Source organism: Dicentrarchus labrax, unplaced genomic scaffold (genome assembly GCF_905237075.1).
Source record: "Dicentrarchus labrax unplaced genomic scaffold, dlabrax2021, whole genome shotgun sequence".
NCBI classification, from domain to species: Eukaryota; Metazoa; Chordata; class Actinopteri; family Moronidae; genus Dicentrarchus; species Dicentrarchus labrax.
The window spans coordinates 5,059,155-5,081,440 of record NW_026136702.1 but is presented as its reverse complement, the minus strand read 5'-3'; the positions used below and the strand labels follow the sequence as shown (position 1 = coordinate 5,081,440).

General features: G+C 41.0%; 1 protein-coding gene across 8 annotated transcripts in view; it reads left to right on the top strand.

Annotated features, from left to right (window-relative positions):
- The window catches only part of klc1b (kinesin light chain 1b), a 24,852-nt gene extending 2,785 nt beyond the window's left edge, over positions 1-22,067 (top strand). For 3 of the 8 annotated variants that reach the window (XM_051428193.1, XM_051428211.1, XM_051428221.1), the window contains exons 2-17: positions 5,008-5,278; positions 5,659-5,889; positions 7,355-7,436; positions 8,081-8,309; positions 8,421-8,508; positions 9,214-9,315; positions 9,874-10,047; positions 10,736-10,835; positions 12,173-12,225; positions 12,504-12,571; positions 12,723-12,831; positions 12,985-12,993; positions 13,282-13,434; positions 19,921-20,045; positions 20,237-20,294; positions 20,429-22,067. In XM_051428193.1, the coding sequence (XP_051284153.1) occupies positions 5,030-5,278; positions 5,659-5,889; positions 7,355-7,436; positions 8,081-8,309; positions 8,421-8,508; positions 9,214-9,315; positions 9,874-10,047; positions 10,736-10,835; positions 12,173-12,225; positions 12,504-12,571; positions 12,723-12,831; positions 12,985-12,993; positions 13,282-13,434; positions 19,921-20,045; positions 20,237-20,294; positions 20,429-20,503 (1,905 nt within the window). In that variant the 5' untranslated portion in view covers positions 5,008-5,029 and the 3' untranslated portion in view covers positions 20,504-22,067. Of the gene's footprint in view, positions 155-5,007; positions 5,279-5,658; positions 5,890-7,354; positions 7,437-8,080; positions 8,310-8,420; positions 8,509-9,213; positions 9,316-9,873; positions 10,048-10,735; positions 10,836-12,172; positions 12,226-12,503; positions 12,572-12,722; positions 12,832-12,984; positions 12,994-13,281; positions 13,435-16,675; positions 18,774-19,920; positions 20,046-20,236; positions 20,295-20,428 lie in introns of those variants that run through there. The other 5 variants (XM_051428202.1, XM_051428230.1, XM_051428248.1 and 2 more) reach the window with 5 other exon arrangements.
- Positions 22,068-22,286: the final 219 nt, after the last annotated feature.

Genomic DNA, 22,286 nt, shown 5'->3' with positions numbered 1-22,286 from the left:
CGTCTTCATTTCAAGGAGGATCACTTTGGATTAGCTCAGCAGTTTTATGATGCACTTTGCTGGCGTGTAGCACTGTTGCTCGAGGAGGAGTCATTATCTCATCAGCTTTTCTACGTGCCAAACTATGAGGCTCTGATCTGCCACTGAAACTGAGGTTAGTTTTCTGGTCCAGCAAGCTGTAGCAGCTGAACACATTGCCAGCATGAATGATACATGGCTTAAGCATTTAGCAGGCATTTAGTGGGGTTTTGGAACGGATATAAAGATTCTTTGAGAGTTTATTTACTTTTTTATTTTATTTTTTGTCAGTTGTTTCCAGTCGTGTTTCCTCATGAGCAACGACCACTTTGCTTACAATAAATTGCTTCACTATTCTGGTCCTGTATCTTATATAACATGTACATATGCTACTCTAATGGTTTTAAGCTTTGTTTCATAAAATACTCCATCTGTTGCGAAGTACAAATGAGAGGCAGGAACATCTGTTAGTCCACCATGTCTTATCTGTGTTGCATATGTATTAAAATGGGAGCTCAGGCAGCTCTGGCTGAGGGATTTGTTGAAAATGGTTTCCTCGTGTGGCTGTGTTTACTGTTTGCTTATTTAAAGAGGTGAACATTTCCTCGTACTAGCTCCCTAACTCTCTGCTACTAAACCTTGAGTAATAGTTGATCTTGATCATGAGGGCATTTGGACAAAAGCCAAAATCAAGTGAATATGTGCCGCTTTATAGTGTAACATGTACATGAATAAATGTTTTTATATTTTCCTCAAAAGCTCTGTGATCCGTTTCAGCCGTATGAGAAGTCCTATTCTGGGCCTCATGCATTAGAGCTGGTACACAGTCTTTCTGTTGTTTCATTTTGTCAGTGTGTTGTAGTTTTACCTTTAATGCTATCATTTGTTTTATGTACACATGATTTGTATGAAACGCAGAAAAGTAAATGTTAAAGATTAATTCAAGGGCAGTCTTTTTTTTAAAGAAAAACAACAAGCCTGTTGGACTTTATCTCACGTCTTTAAAGACTTGGAAAATATTAACTCAAGCCATCTCAAGAAAGTAGAAGTTCTTGATACAGGTGTTTGCGTATTTAATCAAAGCCAAGCTGTTTAATTCTCCCCGGACCGACATGAAAGCTGTTCTTCTCTTTGTCAGCTGCTGTGTATACCCAGCTCGTCAGGCCTTTCATCCACATAGGTGTTAAACTACTCAGACTCAGAGTAACTGTAGAGGGTAATAAGCTGACTGATCTGTGAATATGTTTGATCTTTCAAAGAGATCATTTCATATCATGTTTGGAGCAGGTAAGAGCCTTCGCACTAGACCTTATCAGGGAGAAATGTACTGTAGTTCTCCTCATCTGTCTGACAGGTCTTCATGCAAATGATGTGTGTTTTTAATCCCAACCTTGATTACTTTACTTAGGGCTCACTTGCTCATATAGCATCTGACTCTAAGTGCTGCTTAACAACAAACATACAGACAGACGTATCTTCAACTATCCAAATGATAGTGCAACTCAATTTGTTTGTAGAATTTGAATAGACGTTTATTTAAAGTACAGAGTCCGTTTTTTTTGTCCGGACAGAATGGCTTTCAGTTATCTGTGCTATGGTCTATTTTTCTTTCATGGAGGTTCTCCCAGAAACGTGTTAATTCTTGTCTGCTGACTAGCTTTTCTTTTAGCACTTCTCACTGTTATGCATGCTTGCAACCACTGACTGTACACCCTCTGGTCATTTTGTCTTCGGCATGCTAAATATGTGCACACCATGACTGCTACTTAACCTATTATTGAATTCTTACTAGATCGTTTTGTGTTCTGAGTATGGGCTCCTTTTATCTTAATCCATCTACATTATGTTGAAAGATTTTTTTTTTTAAAGCAAGTACAAGGTCATACTTTTTGTAAACTTCCATGTAGGTATATATTTGATTGATTCTTGAAAGGATTTAGAAAGAGCATATGTTACTTTTATTTGATTATAACTTATATTAGAATTTGATGTGTGATGAAAACTCATTAAAAGGTCCAGTGTGTAGGAATTAGCAGTATCTAGCAGTGTAGTTGCAGATTGTAACACCCTTACTTCACCCTCCCCATCAAAGGTGAAAATACGGTGGTTGTGAAATGTACAAAAAATGCAAAAGGTCTTATCTAGAGCCAGTGTTTGGCTTCTCCCTTCTAGGCAACTGTAGATACATGGTATGGTTTAATTTAGCGGCCTCCATGAAAGGCTATCTGCGTCATCTGTAGATATAAAAGGCTCTTTCTAATGTAACAAAAACACAACACAACACAAAAATCCTTATTTTTTTAGAGACATTAATGAAAACATAGTTATGCATACTCATGTTCCATTTGGGCCAATAGATCCTCCTAAAGGTTACACACTGGATCTTTAATGGATCTTGTCACTCTGCTATTCTCTGAAGAGGGTTGGCTGTCTCTGCAAATTAGCTTTTCACTGCTCTTCTGTTTCTTCCTGTAAAATGACAGTTTAAGAGGTGGTCTTAAAGTGCAATAAAGTACTTTACTTTATATGAGAGATGCTCACCTGGGTGCCATATCTGATATGCTCCATATTAATCACTCAGCACTGCTTCAGCATTTTAACAGCTTAAACAAGGTGCTATGTGCTTTGCATCAGGCTTACGTCACCCTTCGATTTTGCCTTTGTCACACCAAGGCTTCGGGAATTTAACAGATAAGCTTCTATCTTTGTTTAGTTGGAAAAGAGGAAAAATCTATTGATACCCTCTCTCTTGAACTGTTGGCATTTTTTAAATTCTTAAGGGAGCGAGTTCATGAACCGGAGGATGGTAAAGATGCATTTGTCTTCTCTGTATCCTCCCATAGACTCCATATTGTTAGGTTACCTGACATCGATCACAGCTGCTCTACTGCCCAACCAGGGCCTCCAGCTGGTGGTACACACGCTCCAGTGTCATCCTGACTAAAGCTCATTTCCACAGGCTGACATCTAGTTGGCTATTAGATGACAACAGTTTCCTGCCCCTGCATGCTTGTCTAGTGTCCATCATGAAATATATTAGCATCATACATAACCGTTCCCCGACAGAGTCTGTGATTGCATGATGTGACATGCATAACATCACAGGAGGGTCATAATTACTGGATATTAGCAGCAGACCCGGTTGGACATGTGTGTGTTTCTAGCAGTGCAAGTAAGCTGTAAAGATGTCCATTGTAAACACAAGAGGTCTTAGCACATTGAAGCTAACAAATTAAGGTGGGCATCCATTAGAGCTGCAACAATTAGTCGACCAAAAAAAAATTAATCAGCAACTTTTAATAATCGATTAGAAAGAATGGCAAAGTCCTCGGGTTGCAAGCCTTTAAAATGTGTACAGTTCCTGGTTTCCTTAGTTTTCTATGATAGTAGACTAACTATCTTTTGGTTTTGGACTATTGACCATATTGGACCATTTGGATAAGCAACTAATTAATAGCTCTTGATTATTTAATTAGGGGAGAATGAAATAATAATCAGCTATTTATTAACCTGTTGTGTTGTCTCAAGTAGTCTGATTCTCAACCCAGTAATCGACGGCCCCCAGATGTCTACAACAGGACTTAACATAGCTATCATTATCTCTTCTGTTGTCACATTACAAAGCACATAGCTATTTATTGCAGCAGTTTTTTTGGTCTTTTTTTATTTTCTCAATGCAACTGCTTTAATAGACAGTTGCTGAAATGCAAATAGCAAAGCAGGGAGTGGCTCACTAATGGTGTAGTATATTTTTCTCTTGGCAGATGGCTCTCAGCTGGTGTTTATTACTGCAAGCCCCCTCATCCTTCACCTCTTATTCTCCTCACTGCTGCTAAAATATAGAACGCACTAGCTCAACATTGCCTCAGTCAGAAGGGCAGGGCCGCTTTTTGCACTGACATTTGCATGTTGTAGCCAAGAGCGACGTGGCTCAGTGAGTCATTGGTCATCTTCAGACTGTTTGGGGAAAAATAGCACATGTTCCATGCACTCACCCAAGGGCTGACATTTCTTCAGAACACAGTATTATTGACAGTGAGTTTTTTTGTGACTTGACCAGCTGCTGAGCTGATGCTGAGGCTTTTGTCATGTCATTCTCTCCTTGACTCTTTAGCCAGTCATGCAGCCAGCTAGGCCTCTGTTTGGATAAAGTGCTGGCACCAGAAGGCACCCACACTGCAGCATCTGTGTGCCCTCTGTTACACCGCAAGCTGCAACTCCACTCGCAACCGGAGCTTATTATAGGTGGCAAATCCCAACAGTCTGTCCACCAGAATACCATTTCCCTGTGGCTCTCGGCTATGGATAAAGCCGGCATTATACGCATGTCTTTAATTTGGATGTGGCTACTCGTTCAACACTTGCAGCTGAGAATTTCACTCAGACTAAACTGAAGCATAGCTGTCTTGTTTTATGTGTTTAAGTACCTTTCTTTCTTGCCATATTGAACGACACACATTCTGTATTTTTATCATTTAAACGGCAAAGAAATGCTGACCTATCTCGCTCATAAAATTTGAATCCCTCATCTCCCCAGCAGTAATAAGTTCATTTCCCCTTTATGGCTGTCATGTTGCTGGTGGATCATGCTAGGGGCTCATTAGTGGAGCACATAAATGACGTGGTGTCTGTCAGCAGCGAGGGCAGGGCTCAGTACTGTCAGACATTGATGTCCTTAAACAGAAAGTATCGTGTCACTCGAGCAAAGAATGCCTGAAGTGGTTTATAGTGTGAAAGATTATTTGAAAATGAAGATGCTTTCAGTTGAATAGAGGAAAGAGACATTTTGTGACAGTTGCAGTTCAGCCGAGCTCTCAGGTTCTGTTTTGTGAATTTCAGTGTAAAACGAGCACAGCTGTATCTTTGGAAGACTGACAGAAATTATCATCTTTATGTTTGCAGCTGCTGCTGTTTAAATGTTCCCACAGTGTCCAGTGGGTTAGGCTGTTGTAACAGCCATTTCCCTTTTTGTTTTATCTCTCTGTGCAGGTTTCCCTGAGCTACATAGAAGATGTCCACCATGGTGTATCCACGAGAAGAGAAGCTTGAGAAGCTCTCTCAGGAGGAGATCATCTCCAACACAAAGCTGGTGATCCAGGGTCTGGAGGCACTGAAGAACGAGCACAACTCCATTCTCCACAGTCTCCTGGAGACCATCAAGTGCCTAAAGAAAGATGAAGAAGCCAACCTGGTGCACGAGAAGTCCAACTTGCTCCGCAAGTCAGTGGAGATGATTGAATTGGGCCTGGGAGAAGCACAGGTAAGATGGGGGTATGAGGTATGAGGAGGGCAAAACAGTATTTTCCTACTTAAGTTTCCTTACTTCCTTTCCTACTGAGTAGATAGAGTTTGGTCATTAGGAGGATATGTGTTAAGAAAATGTTGTAAAATACAGTGGGTTACAGTTTTCAATATCAGAATTGGCAGAAAAAGAGACTTGCTCACAACGTAGTAAATTTGTGTTATTTAACCCACACTGCCATTTGTTACTGTTCTATGCTGCTTCCTCATTCTATACTGAGCTTGTGTGGTGATCATGATTCATTCAGAATCGGCCTCAGCTTGTACTCTTGTGCCTTGTCGCTGCAGCAGTTTGTCCTTGTTAAATGTCATTGCTGTTCAATGCTGTCTCCATCCCAGGTGATGATGGCCCTTTCCAACCACCTGAACGCGGTGGAGTCGGAGAAGCAGAAGCTACGTGCGCAGGTGAGAAGGCTTTGCCAGGAAAACCAGTGGCTGCGGGACGAGCTGGCCAACACCCAGCAGAAGCTTCAGAAGAGCGAGCAAAGCGTGGCCCAGCTGGAGGAGGAGAAGAAACACCTGGAGTTCATGAACCAGCTCAAAAAATATGATGAAGATGTCTCACCCACTGTAAGTACTAAATAAGCTTGATAAGATAATCCCCTGTATCTACAGATTAATTAGTACTTCGTCTCTAATATATTTTTCATGAGATTGTGTTGATACATTTTAAGGGTATTTCAGTCCACCATTGTTTAGCTGTTATGGTTAGATTGTTCTCGTCGTAACAGGATTCTTCAAAATATACTGTTCCTTTTGAACGCTGTTAACTGGGAATCACTTCAACTGACAGGATTCAGATTTCATTTATTATTTAGCCTGTGCAGCCAAATGGAGATGACTTGTTATTAATCTAAATGGGTCAGACATTGTAAGAAAAACAAATCCTGTACTGCTGAACTGAATTTTTTATTTTGAATCTGCTTTGAAATGTCTGTCTCCAAGTGTAACTCTAAAAGGCTGCAAACCATCATTGATATCTGATACTGCAGAAAAACCAGCTGCTGTTGTTTGTAACAGGATTAAGTAATTATAAGGTCTTCCAGGAATGAGCCTTTCTGTTCAGGTCCTCATTGATCTGGTGGTGAGGATGAGTTGCACTGAATTGCTGACCTTATTCTTAGTCACAAAAAAGAGGTGGTAATAGGCTGTATCCACTAATGGTGAGCAGACAGCGTGTTGTTAGCAGTGTATTTTAAGAGCGAGAAGCACACATTCACAGGTAGCTTTTACTTGCTATTCAATTAGCTAATTAGGTATCTAGCCTGTAAACATAGTTATGCGTAGCAGTGCTGTTGAAGGTTTGTTTGGTGGCTCAATAATCAAGGCCAAGGTGCAAGAAGATGTGTGTTCATGTTTGTAAATTAGATAAGAAGAAGACTAATGTGTGTTGTTGAGAGTCTGTGGCTGTCGTGTAGCTGCTGTCTGGCTCTGTGTGACTGTCCGTTCTGACTTTGATAAACAGTTGGGATTACTGCTTTATAGAGGGTTTGAATTGCATTGGAATAAGGTCTCCATCCTACATAGACAAACACCTAACATTATCTCATCCAATGAATGCAACTAAGGGTCTCCAGAATGTAACCAAAAGATATAACATACATGTTTCTCCCTTAGGTTTTCTATTTTTTTTCGCAAAGGAGAACAAAAGACGTGTGATTCACGGAGCAGATATGTAGTGGAGAAAGACTTGAATATCGATGAGTCGAGTTTATCCTTAAAATCTAAGTTGTCCTGTCAAGGTGAAATAATAATGTCATGACAGAAAGTATAATTTTAATGTAGAGAACATGACAAAACTACACAACAGCCAGCTGGTAAATTGAATCTCTGATCATCAACATCTTTCCACTCTGATGTAATCACATTTAAGCTTGCAAACAGATATTATCTCATGCATGCTTGCTTTGAGGTAATCATGGTACCTGCCATTGTTCATGTCACATATCGGATACGGATGATTCCCAAATTGTCGGCTGTGATTCCTGCTGTCTGAAAGGGGATCTGACAGGCAGTTCTGTTTTTATAATCTCAGCAGGAGGAGAAGGACAGAGAGACACCGAAGGACTCCCTGGACGACCTCTTCCCCAATGACGAGGAGGAGCACGGCCAAGGAAGTGAGATCAACAGTATTCAGCAATTCAGCATGACATTATGATTGTACACACCCATAGGGCGTACAATCTGATAACATAGCTATTCTGTAACCGTATTTGCTTCCAAAATGATACTGTCACTATTTAGAGTCAATAGCTATTAAGAGATGTTTATCCAAAAGTATTTATATCATGTGATTAAAACAAATTATCATTTCATTATTTGAATATCAGTGAGTAAAACAACTAAGACTATTAAAGCCTGATACTTAACATTTTAGCTGTGGTCAAAATAATGACACTTTTACATAGTGCATAGCAGTTAATGTATTTCTGATTAAAATGTATGTGTTTATGTGTTTAAAGAAGTCTATAAGAAGTACACCTGCTTTTCTGCTTTGATATTAGGGTCATATAGGGCTGATTATCTGGTGTCACATCCCTCTTCTAGTAGATTAACCTCACTATGTATGTAAGTCCAGGACACTGGGGTAGATAACGTTGTGTTAAGCTATTAAATACTAATTGAATTATCCCTACAATCGAATTATTCCCAGAAACCACGGTATTGTGTACATGCAAATGTCCTTAGCGATATAATCAGCTCAGATCGTCTCCCTTTGATATCCAAGCTGACCTTTGCCCTGTGCCTCTGTGCCCCACAGTGCAGCACCAACACAACAGTGCGGCCGTGGCTGCAGCCCAGCAGGGAGGCTATGAGATCCCAGCCCGTCTGAGAACCCTGCACAACCTGGTGATCCAGTATGCCTCCCAGGGCAGGTACGAGGTGGCTGTCCCCCTCTGCAAGCAGGCTTTGGAGGACCTGGAGAAGACCTCTGGACACGACCACCCAGACGTGGCCACCATGCTCAACATTCTGGCCTTGGTCTATAGGTCAGAAATGTCTCCATATGGGAGTTCTGTCTAGTTCTACTGTTATTTTTTTCCACTTTATTTACCCCGTGTCTCATCATTTTGTTCTGTGTCTCCTTCTCACTCTTGCAGGGATCAAAACAAATACAAAGAGGCCGCCCATCTGCTCAACGATGCTCTGTCCATCCGGGAGAAAACCTTGGGCAAAGACCATCCCGCTGTAAGACTCCACCATCGTTATAGCAACCATATCTTTGTGTGGACAGATCCATTGTTTTGATAGATCAGATTAGTCATCTGGTGTTGGTTCATAACCTCTCATAGACTCTGTAAACAAGAAGGCAATAACCACACAGTGTACTATATTTACTGTTCCAGTTAGTCAGTCTGTATAGATTTTCTTTTGCTATTAAACTATGGATTTTTGACTATGTGCCTGTGGGCTTGAAAGCTATCACTCGCAACTGCTCAGTGTCTGCTCATACATCCACCATGAACCAAATCACAACATTCCTGCCATTGGAATACAGAGACCGATGGGAAAACATTAATATAAATATACACATACATATTACATTATACAGATTTTTAAGAATTGATTTACACTGTGGCACAAAAACACCTCGTAAGGAAGCTATTAAAGTGCAGTGCTGGTCCCAGCAGCTCTGTGGGCTTTGCAGTTTTCCTCATGTCATTACTCTTGTCACTCAGACTGATCCTCGACACAGAATAATGAAAAACAAAGGCAGGTTACTACCGTCCAGTGTAATCCAGGTGGCTTTAAGCTTTTTTGGAAAGACTGCTTGATTGAACTATATACATTGGTCATTAGACAACAGTAAATTAAGTTCCGATATTGTGAACCAAAGCAAAGCAGAGAGAGGAAGTGGCCTCATTAAAATGTGTTCTGTTTCTGTCCGTCCAGGTGGCCGCAACGCTGAACAACTTGGCTGTGCTGTATGGAAAGAGGGGGAAGTACAAGGAGGCTGAGCCTCTCTGTAAGAGGGCTCTGGAGATCAGAGAAAAGGTAGGCCATATCCCTGGATTGCACCAGTAGAGCCGACCACAGCACTGCTATCGAGGCCTCATCTCAAGGCTAAACCTGTGAACAATTAGCTCGTTGAAATAAACTAATTAACAGTGATAATATTTCCAAAATGTCAGCTGGAGCTACTGAAACAGCAGTGGCTATTAATAGGGAAAAGAGCAAATGATTTTCTTAAATTGTCAAGAAGTTTCCACTGGGTGCCATTCCCGTGTCGGAGGGGAATTAAAGAGTTTAATTGAGAGCACAGCTGAAAATGGATAGTAGGCGTAGGGGAGCGAGGCAGAAGATGGATAGGAGACATGACGAAGCTACAGAGCTCAACAGGGGTACAGCGAGTTTCTCTTTGCCTGAAAGCTCTATTCTGTACACTCTCTATTGATCAGCCAGCCTTTTATTAGATCTTCTGAGTGCCTGCAGCAGGCAGACGTGAAAACAGCAAGAGGTACAGAAGGGCAGATAAGCATGGAGAAAAGCCACTCAGGCAGAGCCACAAACTGACATGTTAATTCAAAACATTTGCTTTCTGATTTCCATCAGGTCCTGGGGAAGGACCACCCAGATGTGGCCAAACAGCTGAACAACCTGGCCCTGCTTTGTCAGAACCAGGGCAAGTACGAGGAGGTGGAGTACTACTACTGCCGTGCCCTGGAGATCTACGAGTCCAGGCTGGGCCCAGATGATCCCAATGTGGCCAAAACCAAGAACAACCTGGTGAGAGACGAAGTTGTCACTATCAGCTTTTATTGAGCTTTCTTTTTATCTCTTCCTTTCAAACCCTTTCACATGAGTGTACTATTCATTGTGAAAAGAATTACAGTCCCTATTGAGCTGTGAATGTACCAAGGTAAACACAGGCAGTTGTTTTATTGTGAGCAGAAGCACTCATTTGTTCTGTCAGCCTGAGTTTGGTCTCTGTGGGGGTGTTCAGCATGCAAACTCTTAACTGCTTGAAATGGCCGTTAAAACTTTCTTGTATTCAGATGATATTTTTCATACTTGCTCTGTGCCTTACTTTACAAAAGTAAAAAAAAAGGTATGAAAAGCAGCTGAATAAAATGTAATTTTAGTGCCATCATCTTCAAAGGTTTTTATAGATCAACTTTGACTCAGTTCTTATTGCTTATAGGGTACCAAGCCAGTAGTCCTTTGTCTGCTGCCTGGCTTCTTTAAGCTCTCCAAAGTCACCCCTTCCTGCTTCTGTATTGTCTCACTGGTGATGGAGAGGCTGTATGGAGACAGTGACTGAGGCTCTGTGGGCATATATCATTTTTCATGAGTCAGAGTGCACAGGAGAAATATGCGGAAGGACCGCTCCTGCTCTCTCAGGGGGCCCATTGGAAGTCAATAGGCCCGTCTGATCCAACACTGAAATGTGCTTTCACTTCTCTTTGTTCTTCAGGCGTCCTGCTTTCTCAAACAGGGGAAATACAAGGAGGCTGAGATTCTGTACAAAGAGATTCTGACCCGGGCTCACGAGAAAGAGTTTGGATCTGTTGATGGTAAGGCTTCATGGAAGACACTGTACGGTATATGACAGCACGTGTTTAAAAGGCTATTTCTATATTGCTGTGGTGGAGATTCTTATTTCAATCGACCTACAGACACAATGAATAAAAACAAAGTTATCCCAAGAAAAATGGTGGTGGGTTACACTAAACTATTTGTTTTTATTGTTTTCCTCCACCATTGTCTTATCTGCCATCTACTGTTTGTCTCACACCAGCGAGCAGGGTCAGTGATGGACAGATGGTTAAAAAGTGGACGATGTTCTGAGCAGGGTGCCAACCTTCACCGTTCAGAGGACTCAAAGAATCTGAACAAACAATTCGAGAAAATAAAGAGTTTACTTGTCTGAAAGATGAACTCTCGCAATTTTCTTCTCTTTTGGTTGAAGCTACCCTTTTTGTTGGCTTTCCTCCAGGGATTAGATTGACTGCTTTTGAAAAAGGAATGAAAGGGACTCCGCACAATGCACTGCTCTGGCGCTTTTTGAGCGAAAGCATCACGCATTGTTCTGAGAGGATTATTTTTTATGTGTCACTTAATTTGACAGTAGTGCTCAGATTTTTTTTTTCAACCTGTTGGTGATTTGAAGGTTACGGGAAAGCTCCACAGCCCTGGGATTTAAAAAAAAAATTTATTGGTTTTAGGAGATATAGAGTCGGTCTTTGAAAGCCATATTTAATGAATCTATAGCATGCATACATTAGCATAGCATGAATGGTTACTTGTAAGTAAAATTGTGCTCATATTTACAAGATAATCAGTCTCTCCTTTGTTTATATTGCCTCACCAATGTCACCTTCTTTCACTTACAACACTATTTAATGGTGTTTCCTGTATTGAGAGCGATTTCTTTCTTAATTTCTTTGGGGAATAATCTGCAAAAATGTTTATAAAAAGATTGAATTTAAAACAAAGACTGTGAATGTATTTTATTTGAATCCATTTTTATATTATTAACAACAGTCTTAAACATTTAGCCATTGTTTTAGTATCTATACTTCAGGCCAAAACACACATTCACACTTATTTTCATTTTTCATCTGGAAGTATCTGTGCCAGATCTCAGAATTCACCAGCCTCTTCCTGTAATTCTCTAGCCAAGCACAGAGAAACACCAAAACAAAGACCTTCTCTCTACCATATTTGACAGATTAATAAGCAAACTGTAGTGTACTGTAGTTGTTGATGTCAGTAGGACGATATGGCAAGCCCAGCCTGCATCATAAATTGTTGATGGATTCAATGAAACATCCTGAGGTCAACCAGTTAATCTGTTTTCCAGTCCCGTTGCACTGTGTGTAGACCACCTCTCTTGTCTGTCTGTCTGCAGCTGAAAACAAGCCCATCTGGATGCACGCAGAGGAAAGAGAGGAGATGAGCAAGGTGAGGGCTTTGTGTAATCCACCTCATGTCACTGTGAACAAAAGCAGAGAAAATACTAAATTGGCAAACAAAAAAAACGTAAATGTAAAAACGTTTATTTCATTTCCTGGAAATTTAAATAGAATCCTTTTGCAGGGGCACTGTCCTTCACGCACAGTATATAAGCCCCAGTGGATATGATGGTTATATGTAAACACAAGGAAAATGTTGCTGATCCAGTTTGAAGCGCCACTCCCCTTCACGCTCTTTTCTTCCTCCTGTCCCTTATTTACTTCCAGGGCAAGCACAGAGACAACACTCCATACGGAGAGTATGGAGGCTGGTACAAGGCCTGCAAAGTCAACAGGTGAGGCAGAACGTGATAAGGTTGTTTTTACCGCTTGGTCATAAATAAATGAAAAATGTAATCAGCATAAATTTATTTATCAATTAGCTCAGACCAAATTGTTCCTCAATGACCTCTGGGTACTTATCGGTGTGCCTGTCTCTGTGTCCAGCCCTACAGTGAACACCACCCTGAGGAACCTGGGGGCCCTGTACCGCCGACAGGGCAAGCTAGAGGCTGCTGAGACCCTGGAAGAGTGCGCCGTGAGGTCCCGCAAGCAGGTCAGCAGCATTTCCTGAACTAGAAAATCTCCTTTTCTGCATGCAGATAACTTATCAGTTCCTGTTTTTATAAATTCTTAAATATGTTCCCCGTGTTAGGACAGCAAATCTCATGATATTTCTTTCCCTCTTTTTACATTGCTATGGATCCAGAGCAACACAGTAAGTGGTTTGTCTCTAACTGATAGCCCCCATAGAGCCTCCACTTCTCTCCCCTAACATCACTCCCATCTCACAGTCATTTAAAGTTTTTCCTTGTCTCTGGTGGCACAGGGCTTTGGATGCATTAAAAGAGCCAGAAAACTAATTAAATACATACCTCCATGTAACTTTACACTCTCACCCACATTGTAGCTAACACCTACCTCTGAGCCTGTTCTGACTATGATATGTTTGTTTGTTTGTTTGTTTGTGTGTTTGTGTGTCGCACCCGTGTTTTGTTCCCATCAGGGCATCGACCCCATCCACCAGACACGCGTGGTGGAGATCCTGAAGGATACAGACGGCGACAGGCGAAGGAGCAGGGACAGCCTGAGCAGCGTTAAGTATGAGAGCGGCTCTGAGACCGGCGAGGAAGTGAGTATGGGCGTGGAGTGGAATGGGGTGAGTACAAATCCACTATAGTAGAGTCAACACACAACCAGTGACCTCACTGAAAGAACAAGGTGGTGTTAGTAAAGTCACAGAGTGTGTGGACTGGTACAGAAAAGCCTACAAATTAAAATAATTAAAAAAATAAAAATAAAAACAGATGGTGATGTGTTTTTTAATGTTAGACAAGAGAGCTCAGCAGGGAGCTGACTCTTCTGGCTCCGGTACCTAAATCCCAGCCAGTCAGGATGTTCCACTAGACGATCCACCTCGCAGGAAGCTCAGGAAGCCCCTCGCTTCACTGTGGGCAAACCTCGCTCAAGCACAAATTAGTAATTCCTGGATGACCTATTTTATGATGTCAGCATTGCACATCATCGTAAATTGAATATGACTGACATTATTCCGGAAACAAAGTCCATGTTGCACAACCTGCTTTTTCACATGATGATTTTGAGGCACACCTCTTTAAAAACAGTAAAATAGTGGGATAGCTGTTATTCCCAGTTCTGCATCTGTACCAGTCCATCAACTTCTTGCACATGTGCCTTGTTCCTCTCATGAGGTTAACCTGGAATTCCCTTTTTGCAAAATGTAAAGCTGATTGAGTGTCTTGGCATGCTGTTGTTTTTGACAGCATCTGAGTTTGCTTCAAACATCGTGTTTTTTGTTGTTCATTGCCTGGCAATGAAGTCCCAGTGTCTTGTTTTAATAAGTGGTTGTTTTGCTGGCAATGCTTATGCACAAGTGGAGCGGTAACAAAACAGGCACAAGCTCATTCTGTGGCACCCTGGCAACATATAAAATATGTATTTGCTTCTGTGGGACTCGCAGAGATAGAGCCTGTCTAAATCCCTATTAGGATGTCTCATGTTTACACCATGAAACACAATTGACAGGCTTCCCAATATCCTGCGATGCTTGTCCCTCTGCACAGTAAACTGCAGTTGATACATAATGGTTCATCCTGCGGGTTTATTGCCTCATTATAACGTCCGCTCTGGCTGCGTTTCAACAGTCATCAGTGTCACTTCGCCGCAGGGCTTTTATTTGTGCACACTGTTTCTCATTGGACTTGCCAACCTTCTCCTCGTTGCTAAAGAGGTCGGTGCAGAAAATGTGATATGCAGTGTAGCAGTTAAACAGACACTGCTAGAGCTGTGTCCCAGCTCGAACAAGCCCTCTTGGTGATGCTTACATAAGCCAGAGGGCCAGATTGTGCCAGCAGAGATGCCTCGCCTGAGCCTGTGCCCTCTCTCCCCAACCCCTCCCCTTACTTAAGTGCAACCACACCCTTCACCGCACCAAACCCAGTCCAAACATGCATGCATCAATGCCAGCCTGCAGGGGCTCGCCCTTAACATGCACACTAATGGACCATGTGTGTTTTCACTGTTTACACATGGTTGAGAAAATGTCTGTTAACCTGATGTCTGCCGCTCTCTCTCCGAGTAACATTAAGTAGAAAGGATGGGGTATTTTTTTTTGTTTGCTGGCTGTTTGTGTGAATGTGAATGCTTCTATATACATGTGTTCATATGCATAACACAGCTACTCAAAACTGCTTCAAAATTCACGCCCAACATATGCAATGGCATGCATCTTCACCCGACCGTGCACCTGTTATTGTTTGAAACATGTGGTGGCATGCAGAGGACTGCTGGGTGTGTGCAGGCATTTCATTATCCACGTCACAGCCATAGCACTACAAATTAAATACACACAGTCAAAACGGAAAATATACTAATGACATTTTCACGCTTTTAACAATTGTTTCCAAAAGCAAATTTGTCAGAAACCTTTTTGAGCTTTTGACTAAAATATTTAACATATTCCATCAATCCATTCATTTACAAAGCTGCAAACATGTGTAACTACGACTCGGCTATCTTGTGCTTTAGAAAGAAGCTTGTAAAGTACTGTGTGTAGTGCTTGTGTGTCGATTCTTTTGCTGAGCGATGATGTGATAGGCACGTCAGAGCTTTCACTCACCGACTGAACATGTCTTCATGCTGCTCTCAGAAAGTCTGATCCGTCACCCAGGCTATAGGAGCGGGTTCAGTACTCATACAGCTGATCTAGACAGTTCACTTCAGTATTGGGTATTTGAATAAATACCTGCTCCTTTCATTATAACATCATCTACACAGGACTAATTTAAGTGCCACTTTACAGGAGCTCATTTACAGAGTTTGTGTTGAACAAGGAGGTAACGCTAAAGAGTCAACCGCCGTCCGCTCTTGAAAATGCATGATTCGACTTACAAGCGTGTGTGTGTGTGTCTGCAATGTGCTTTGTGCTCTCGGCTAGATGCTTCTGTGTGCTGCCTGTTAGTTTGCATGTTTTCTAGATTTCATCCTTTTGCCTTTTCCTTCTCTATGTGTCACTAACCTACTTCCTTGTTGATTACTCTTGCCATGACAACCAATCAGCCTGTCAATCAAATTTCCTTCTCTCACTCAGTGGATTGTACTCTTCCTCTTCAGCTCTCATTCCACACAATATGCTTGGGTGGGTGTGTATGTAGAGATGTAATAAAAAGGCTAGATTAATAGTCAGCTTTTAAGGTAGTAGAGCTCAGGGCAAGCTGAGGCTAGTACCAAAGAATTAAGATGATGTTTTTATCATTCATCAGATACAAATTTCTGCTTTAGGGAATTGTATCTTGCTAAAGTTTATGCAGGGTTTCTGGGTTCAAAATGCTGTAGATAGTGATATTATTCACAATGTCAGCCTCCTATCATCAGTGTAATGGCTATATTTGTCCGCCCATTTCACTGCTGATGCTTGCAGATGTTCCACGTCTGCAGTGCACAGTCACTGGCTGGGTGCATTGTGCCAAGTTCAGGCTTCCTGGTACCCAGAGAGGAAAGAAAAAACAGCTGAGTCACGGTGACTGCAACCCACCAACCTCTGCTGCATCACTGACCTGCTTGTTACAGTGCAGCTCCTATGACAGGTGTAATTTTTCAAAGAGAAACCCAGCTCCTGTGCTGCTGGATTTTCAGATGATTTTGTTTGTGTAGGATTCATCGACTGGGGTTTACACAAACTATAACCAGACCTCAAGCTGCAGTTGTTAACACAATAAGCTGGTGCAGCATAGACAGGATAGTGCAGCTGAGTGCAGGAGAGGGATGATGCTCAGGGTTAGCAATGTGTAGGTGTCTAGCGTAGGAAGCCCAACCCAGAGCTCTTAATCTTACAATGTGTGCTGTTTTTTTTGTCTGTTTCTCTCTTTCTCTTTTATCAGGCCTAAGCCATCAAGATTATTCCTCCATCCTTCTCTCCTTCCCCAACACAATAGCAAAAGGATGTGTGTTGTCGCTCCCTCAGCTCCTCTGCCATTCCCGGCGCCCCCCCTACCCCCTTCGGCAGAGGCTCAGAAAGCCCCCCTCTCCTGGTTGTCACCTCTGTCCCCCTGTTCATCTGACAACTGCTGGGACGTTTGGTCTTCTCATCTCTGCTCTGTTTCACTCTCTCTCTCTTACCTTTCCCTCTCACTAACCCTGCGTCGTCCGCCATTTTTAGAAATCGTTACTTCAGCTCTTTCTCTCACTTAACATAAAAAAAAAAGTCGCTGTGCGTGAAATCTTTTCCCTGTGAGGAAGTCACTCGCACATCTCTCCTCTCTCCAACACTCATTTGTAATTTTTCATAGGTGCATAGCAGATTTATTTAGCTTGATAGAGGAGCAGGACTAATAACTTATTGGAAGAAGGCAAAACAGAAAAACTGAATGATTTTGAGGATGAGTGTCACCTTTGATGGAAGCCTTGGCTCCAGACATCACTCCAACCCACAGTCGGATAAAACGATCACTATAGAGTTAATGTATTACAGAATAATAATAATAATAATAATTGGTTTCACTCTGAATTTGTTTGTTGCCTTGAGCACTCGCAGTCTGTTTCTACAGCAAGGGAAAGTTGACCTCAAAGATGGCTTCCAATCTGGTGCCTGTATTTAGCCGTTATAGTATGTTTTGTTATTTTAAAGAAAGGTATTTTTACCTTGTGTTTTCTGTTTTTAAACTAATGCGATAATGAGATCAAATGCCTAAACAGTGTGGAAATGAATGGTACCATGTAGATTTCACATGCTAATCAGAACAAGTTGTTTCTTAACTTCTGAGGCCTAGTTGGCGGGAAATGAGAAGGGAGCATTGCTATTTTTGTTTTTATAGATACATTTCCTTTGAATTAATTTGAATTTTTTTTAATAAATTTGTTTACATTTTTTTTTTTTTTTTTTTAAATGTCGATTATTTTGTGGCTGAATATTAAGGCAGTAGTTTGTCAACAATGCCGTAGTGTTGCCTGACCAGAAGAGCCAGCATCAAAGAGGCCAAACGCTGACAGCAAATTGGTCAAATCACAGCAAGCTCTTGTTGCCATGGGAATTTATATTCAAGTTGCTCTTACTGGCTTCAGTGCCCTTGGTTTGATGGTTACTCACACAGGCTCTATGCTGGTACAATATGTACACAGCAGCTTGCATTTACAAAGGGAATTAGCAACATTGGCTGCTGCTGTAAAGCCAATATGACAGCAGAGACCAACCGGAACATCTAGCACTGATACTGGCCACCTGAGAGATTGATAAGTACTAATAGATTTCAACATAAAGGACATAAATGCCCAGAATTGCCTTTATTTGTTGGTGTACTAGTAGAAGCTAGCGTTATAATTCAATGGAAGCCTGGATTCCACAGTAGTTCTTGTGTGTATTTGTGTGTGTTTTGGTGGTACAGTCACAGTGCCCACTTCGGCTATGGTTACTGTATTTTGAACACAAAGCTTAATGGAGTGTGTTGCCTTTTTTTCTTACACAGTTGTTTGCAAGTAAACATTGTCACTTTGGTGAATCATGTTTTTAGACACCCAAAGTACAGTGCGAGTGTTTCCTCAAGATCAACATGTTATTTCAGATGTTTAACTTACTGAATGTAAAAATGACTTTAACATCTTGGAAGTGTAATTGTAGGCTGTATTTATAGATTTGACAAGTGCATTCACTATACGGCTGTTCAGTATGCTACTTGCCTTTTATTCTTCATTCCTTCCAATGAGTACTCCTATACTTCTAATGCAACTCTGAACAAAGAATTGACTATGTACATCACATAATTATGACAATATTGTTGTGTTAGTGGAATGCTTATTTATTGAACTGTCTATTCTTGACATATATAGTGTGACTTCAGTTTCCTAAAGTGGAAGAACATAAATGGTAAGGTCTATAAGCACTATCTTAGTAAGTAGGACTGCATTATATTTACCATTCTGCATTGTGATGATTATTGCATCAACACTTGTTGGTATTCTCAAATAAAGTTTTTCATTTGTGAAGTTTTGTCTTTTCTCTGCATCGGAGGGAGAAGTGTATTAATGTGCCATCAGTGGTCACTGCAGAGCCACCCAGTGGAACAGAAATACTTAAGGAAAATGCATGCAAATCCTCTGATTTACCCACAGTTCCCCCTCCTGGTGATAAACCTGTATTGCATTATGATCACACATCAAACTCTATTTATTAAGGAGTGGTATTTATTAAGAATTTTGTTATGGGTCCTCCCAAAGCCAGCGGAAGGCATACATACTGTGTTTACTCGTTGGGTAGTAATTAAAACACGCACACTATGTTCATCTAAAAATGAATGGATGGATGGATAAATGACTGTAATACTGTCAAAAAGCTTCAAGTTGGTTGATCATCATTATTTATCGATAAATTGATAAATCATTTGGTCTATATAGCGACAGACAAATGTCCATCACACTTTCCTGAAGCCCAAGGTGACACATTCATGTTTGTTTCATCCAGTCAACGGCCCAAAACCCCAAAATATTCAGTTTGTCACTAAAGACAGAGAAAAGTTGCAAATTAACCCAGTTAAGATGCTGTAAATAAGTCATGTTTTAGCATTTCTTGCTTTAAAATTGTCAACCAATTTATTTAGTATCAGAATAGTTTCTGGTTCTTTTAAAATACTTAAGTTCTAGTTACTGCAGATGAAAAATAACACCTGACGCAACAATTGAACCACAATGAGACTTTCACACTGACCTTCCTTGATGGATGTGTGTTTATCTGTGTGAACTGAAGTTACTATAGTTGACTCAAGTGGTGTCACTTTATAAAAGTTCATTTTCTTGATGGTTGCAGGATGATAATGAAATGTATGCTTAACGGTCAGCAGTCAGATATTTAAATGATGCCAGTGCTGCATGCTATCATTGCACACATTTACAAATCCTGTATATTAAATATTAAGCAATGAAGACCCCCCCTTTTTATTTTTCAAGATGCATTGATCCTGTGGTTTGGCTGCAACCAGCCGTTCACAACAACTAATGAGATAGATAGATTATTTATCCCGAGGGAAATTCTGCAAAACACAAACCTGCATCTGCAGATGTTCAGAAAAGTTCTGAGTTCTTGTCCCCACGTCTTCAGTGCAGAATGGATGGGGTTGATGATTGTGTGTGTCTGCAGGACGGCAGCGGAGCCCTCCAGCGCAGCGGCTCTCTGGGGAAGCTCAGGGACGTTTTGCGCCGCAGCAGCGAGCTGCTGGTGAAGAAACTGCAGGGCAATGGGCCGCCTGAACCCCGCAGCACCAAGTAAGAACAGGAGAAATCCTCTGCTGTGATGAATAGCAGGCATATAAAGCAAATTATACTACTTGTCTTTGGGAAACAAGTAGATTCATACTCGTTTACACACGAACTCCCCTGCTTCATAAATTATATTTATCTTCTACCTCTACACTGATCTCAGTACAAACATTATTTTCTTACTATTTGTTCAACAGCATGAAGCGAGCTGCTTCCTTGAATTACCTGAACAAAACCAGTGATGACTCGTTCCAGGTGAGGAGCAGGTTGTGCAAGGTCTTTAACACTGTATTAAGTTCATGCTATATTATCAGACATGTTATGTTTTAACCTTCATGTCCTTCCCCTCTTCCGTGTCTTTGTTCTGTCTTCTTGTGTGTCTTTGTCAGACTCGTGGAGGCAGTAATTTCAGGGAGAGCCGGGGCCTGAGCTCTAGCACTGTGGATCTCTACACTGGAAACTGAGTGGCGGGCGGGCGGGCAGGCAGGCGGCTGATCTGTTGGCTGATCTGTTGGCTGATCTGCTCGCCGATCCAAAGATGCTCCTTCCTTTGACTCGTTCTCTGAGCCATAATGATCACCAACAACACTACCACTTCTCTGCCTGTCAGCATCTCACCCAAAGACCCATTTCCTCCAAGATTCAGACCCAAAGACATTTTCAGTTATCAAATATACATAACTGATGTGTTTTTTTTCCCCAGTTTGTTTTTAAAATTCAAGTTTTCGCTTCATGCTTCCCTCGTAATGTTCCTGATATCTGTGTCGCCTCAGTGCCTCCTAAATGTGGCCAAGAAGACATACCTCATCTCTCCCCCTTATTCATAATCACTAAGACTCTGCACTTTCACTTCATCTGTTGCCATAATATCACCTGTTCTGGTGTGTTTGTCCTTGCTTTGATTTGAGATATCTGTGTCTTCCTGTGCCATTCATTGTTTTATTAGTGCAGATTAGATTTCTTCTTATAAAAAAAAAAAGAAAAGTAGATTTCTATTTTCTCCAGAAAAATATTAGGAATGTAATAAATAGATCTGTTGGCTTTGAAATGACATAATGTAAAATTGAAATTATTACATACACACTACAAAAAGAGATAATTTTAACTTTAATTTTTAATGGTGATACATTTGCCTGTTGAGATTTACTTGCAATGTGAGGTGTTGGTTAAAGCTTTTGGGAAACAGGGTGAAATGTGACATGATGTGAGTCATGGGACTTGTTAGGGCTAACCTTTGTTCATACAAAGTTTTGGAAAACAGTTTGAAATTCAAATAGACTGCTGCTTTAACCTCCACAGCTTTGAGATCCAAGTGTGTGTGTGTGTGTGTGTGTGTGTGTGTGTTTTCTCTGCACCAGTTTCTCTTCCATTGCAGAGAAAACACAGGAACAATCTCTGAGTCATTTGTAGCCTCAGAGTGCTGAGAAACACAACCATGAAAATGTTCAACTTTTAAAATTGTGTATATATAAAAAGAAAATCATGAGGCTGAACTAGGTCGTTTAATTCCTCCTGGTCGTCCTGAATGATCTCTGGTGCCATGCGAGACCTCTGGCGGGTTTGAGCTGCCAACTGTGAGCACATCTTGTTCTAATGTTGTTTACAGTGATTAGGATGTGCGATACATGTCTAGATTTCGACTATGTGATAATGATAGATTTTGCACAATTCTCAGATGGGTGTCTTCTGTCTTTGATTGCATTTTTTTTTTTTTTAGTGAAGCTACTCAAAAGAACTGGAATGTCTCATAATTATTCTTGATTTTCTTTTTTCTTGTTTTAAGTATGTGTTTTCTCTCATCCTTTGTAATAAATGTATAAAACAGAATCTGATCATAAGTTCCCAAATCATGCAATTCAACAGGAACGTAGTGGGAATAGAATTTCTTTAGGTTCATAATTAGAAATTGTTTGGATCTGATTCTTTAAAAAAATAAAAAATCCATATGTCATGAATACTGTCTGATAGCTAATCTCAACCACTGTCTGATCTTAACTCAGAAATAAAAGCAACAATTTTCTATTCAAAGCTTTTGTCATTTACTCGTATGTGTGTGGCTGCTTTGTGGATTCCCTACAGGCCTCTCATCTTTGTGTTTAAAGGATTTAAATAACTGGATTGACCAGTGTTCTGCTTTGCCCTGTCCCTACACCTGCAGATTATATTACACTGAATTCCACCGAGCAAGATCTTAAATGTTAGTATCAAAGTAAGTGTGGGAACCCTGTGAACGCTGATGCCTTGCCA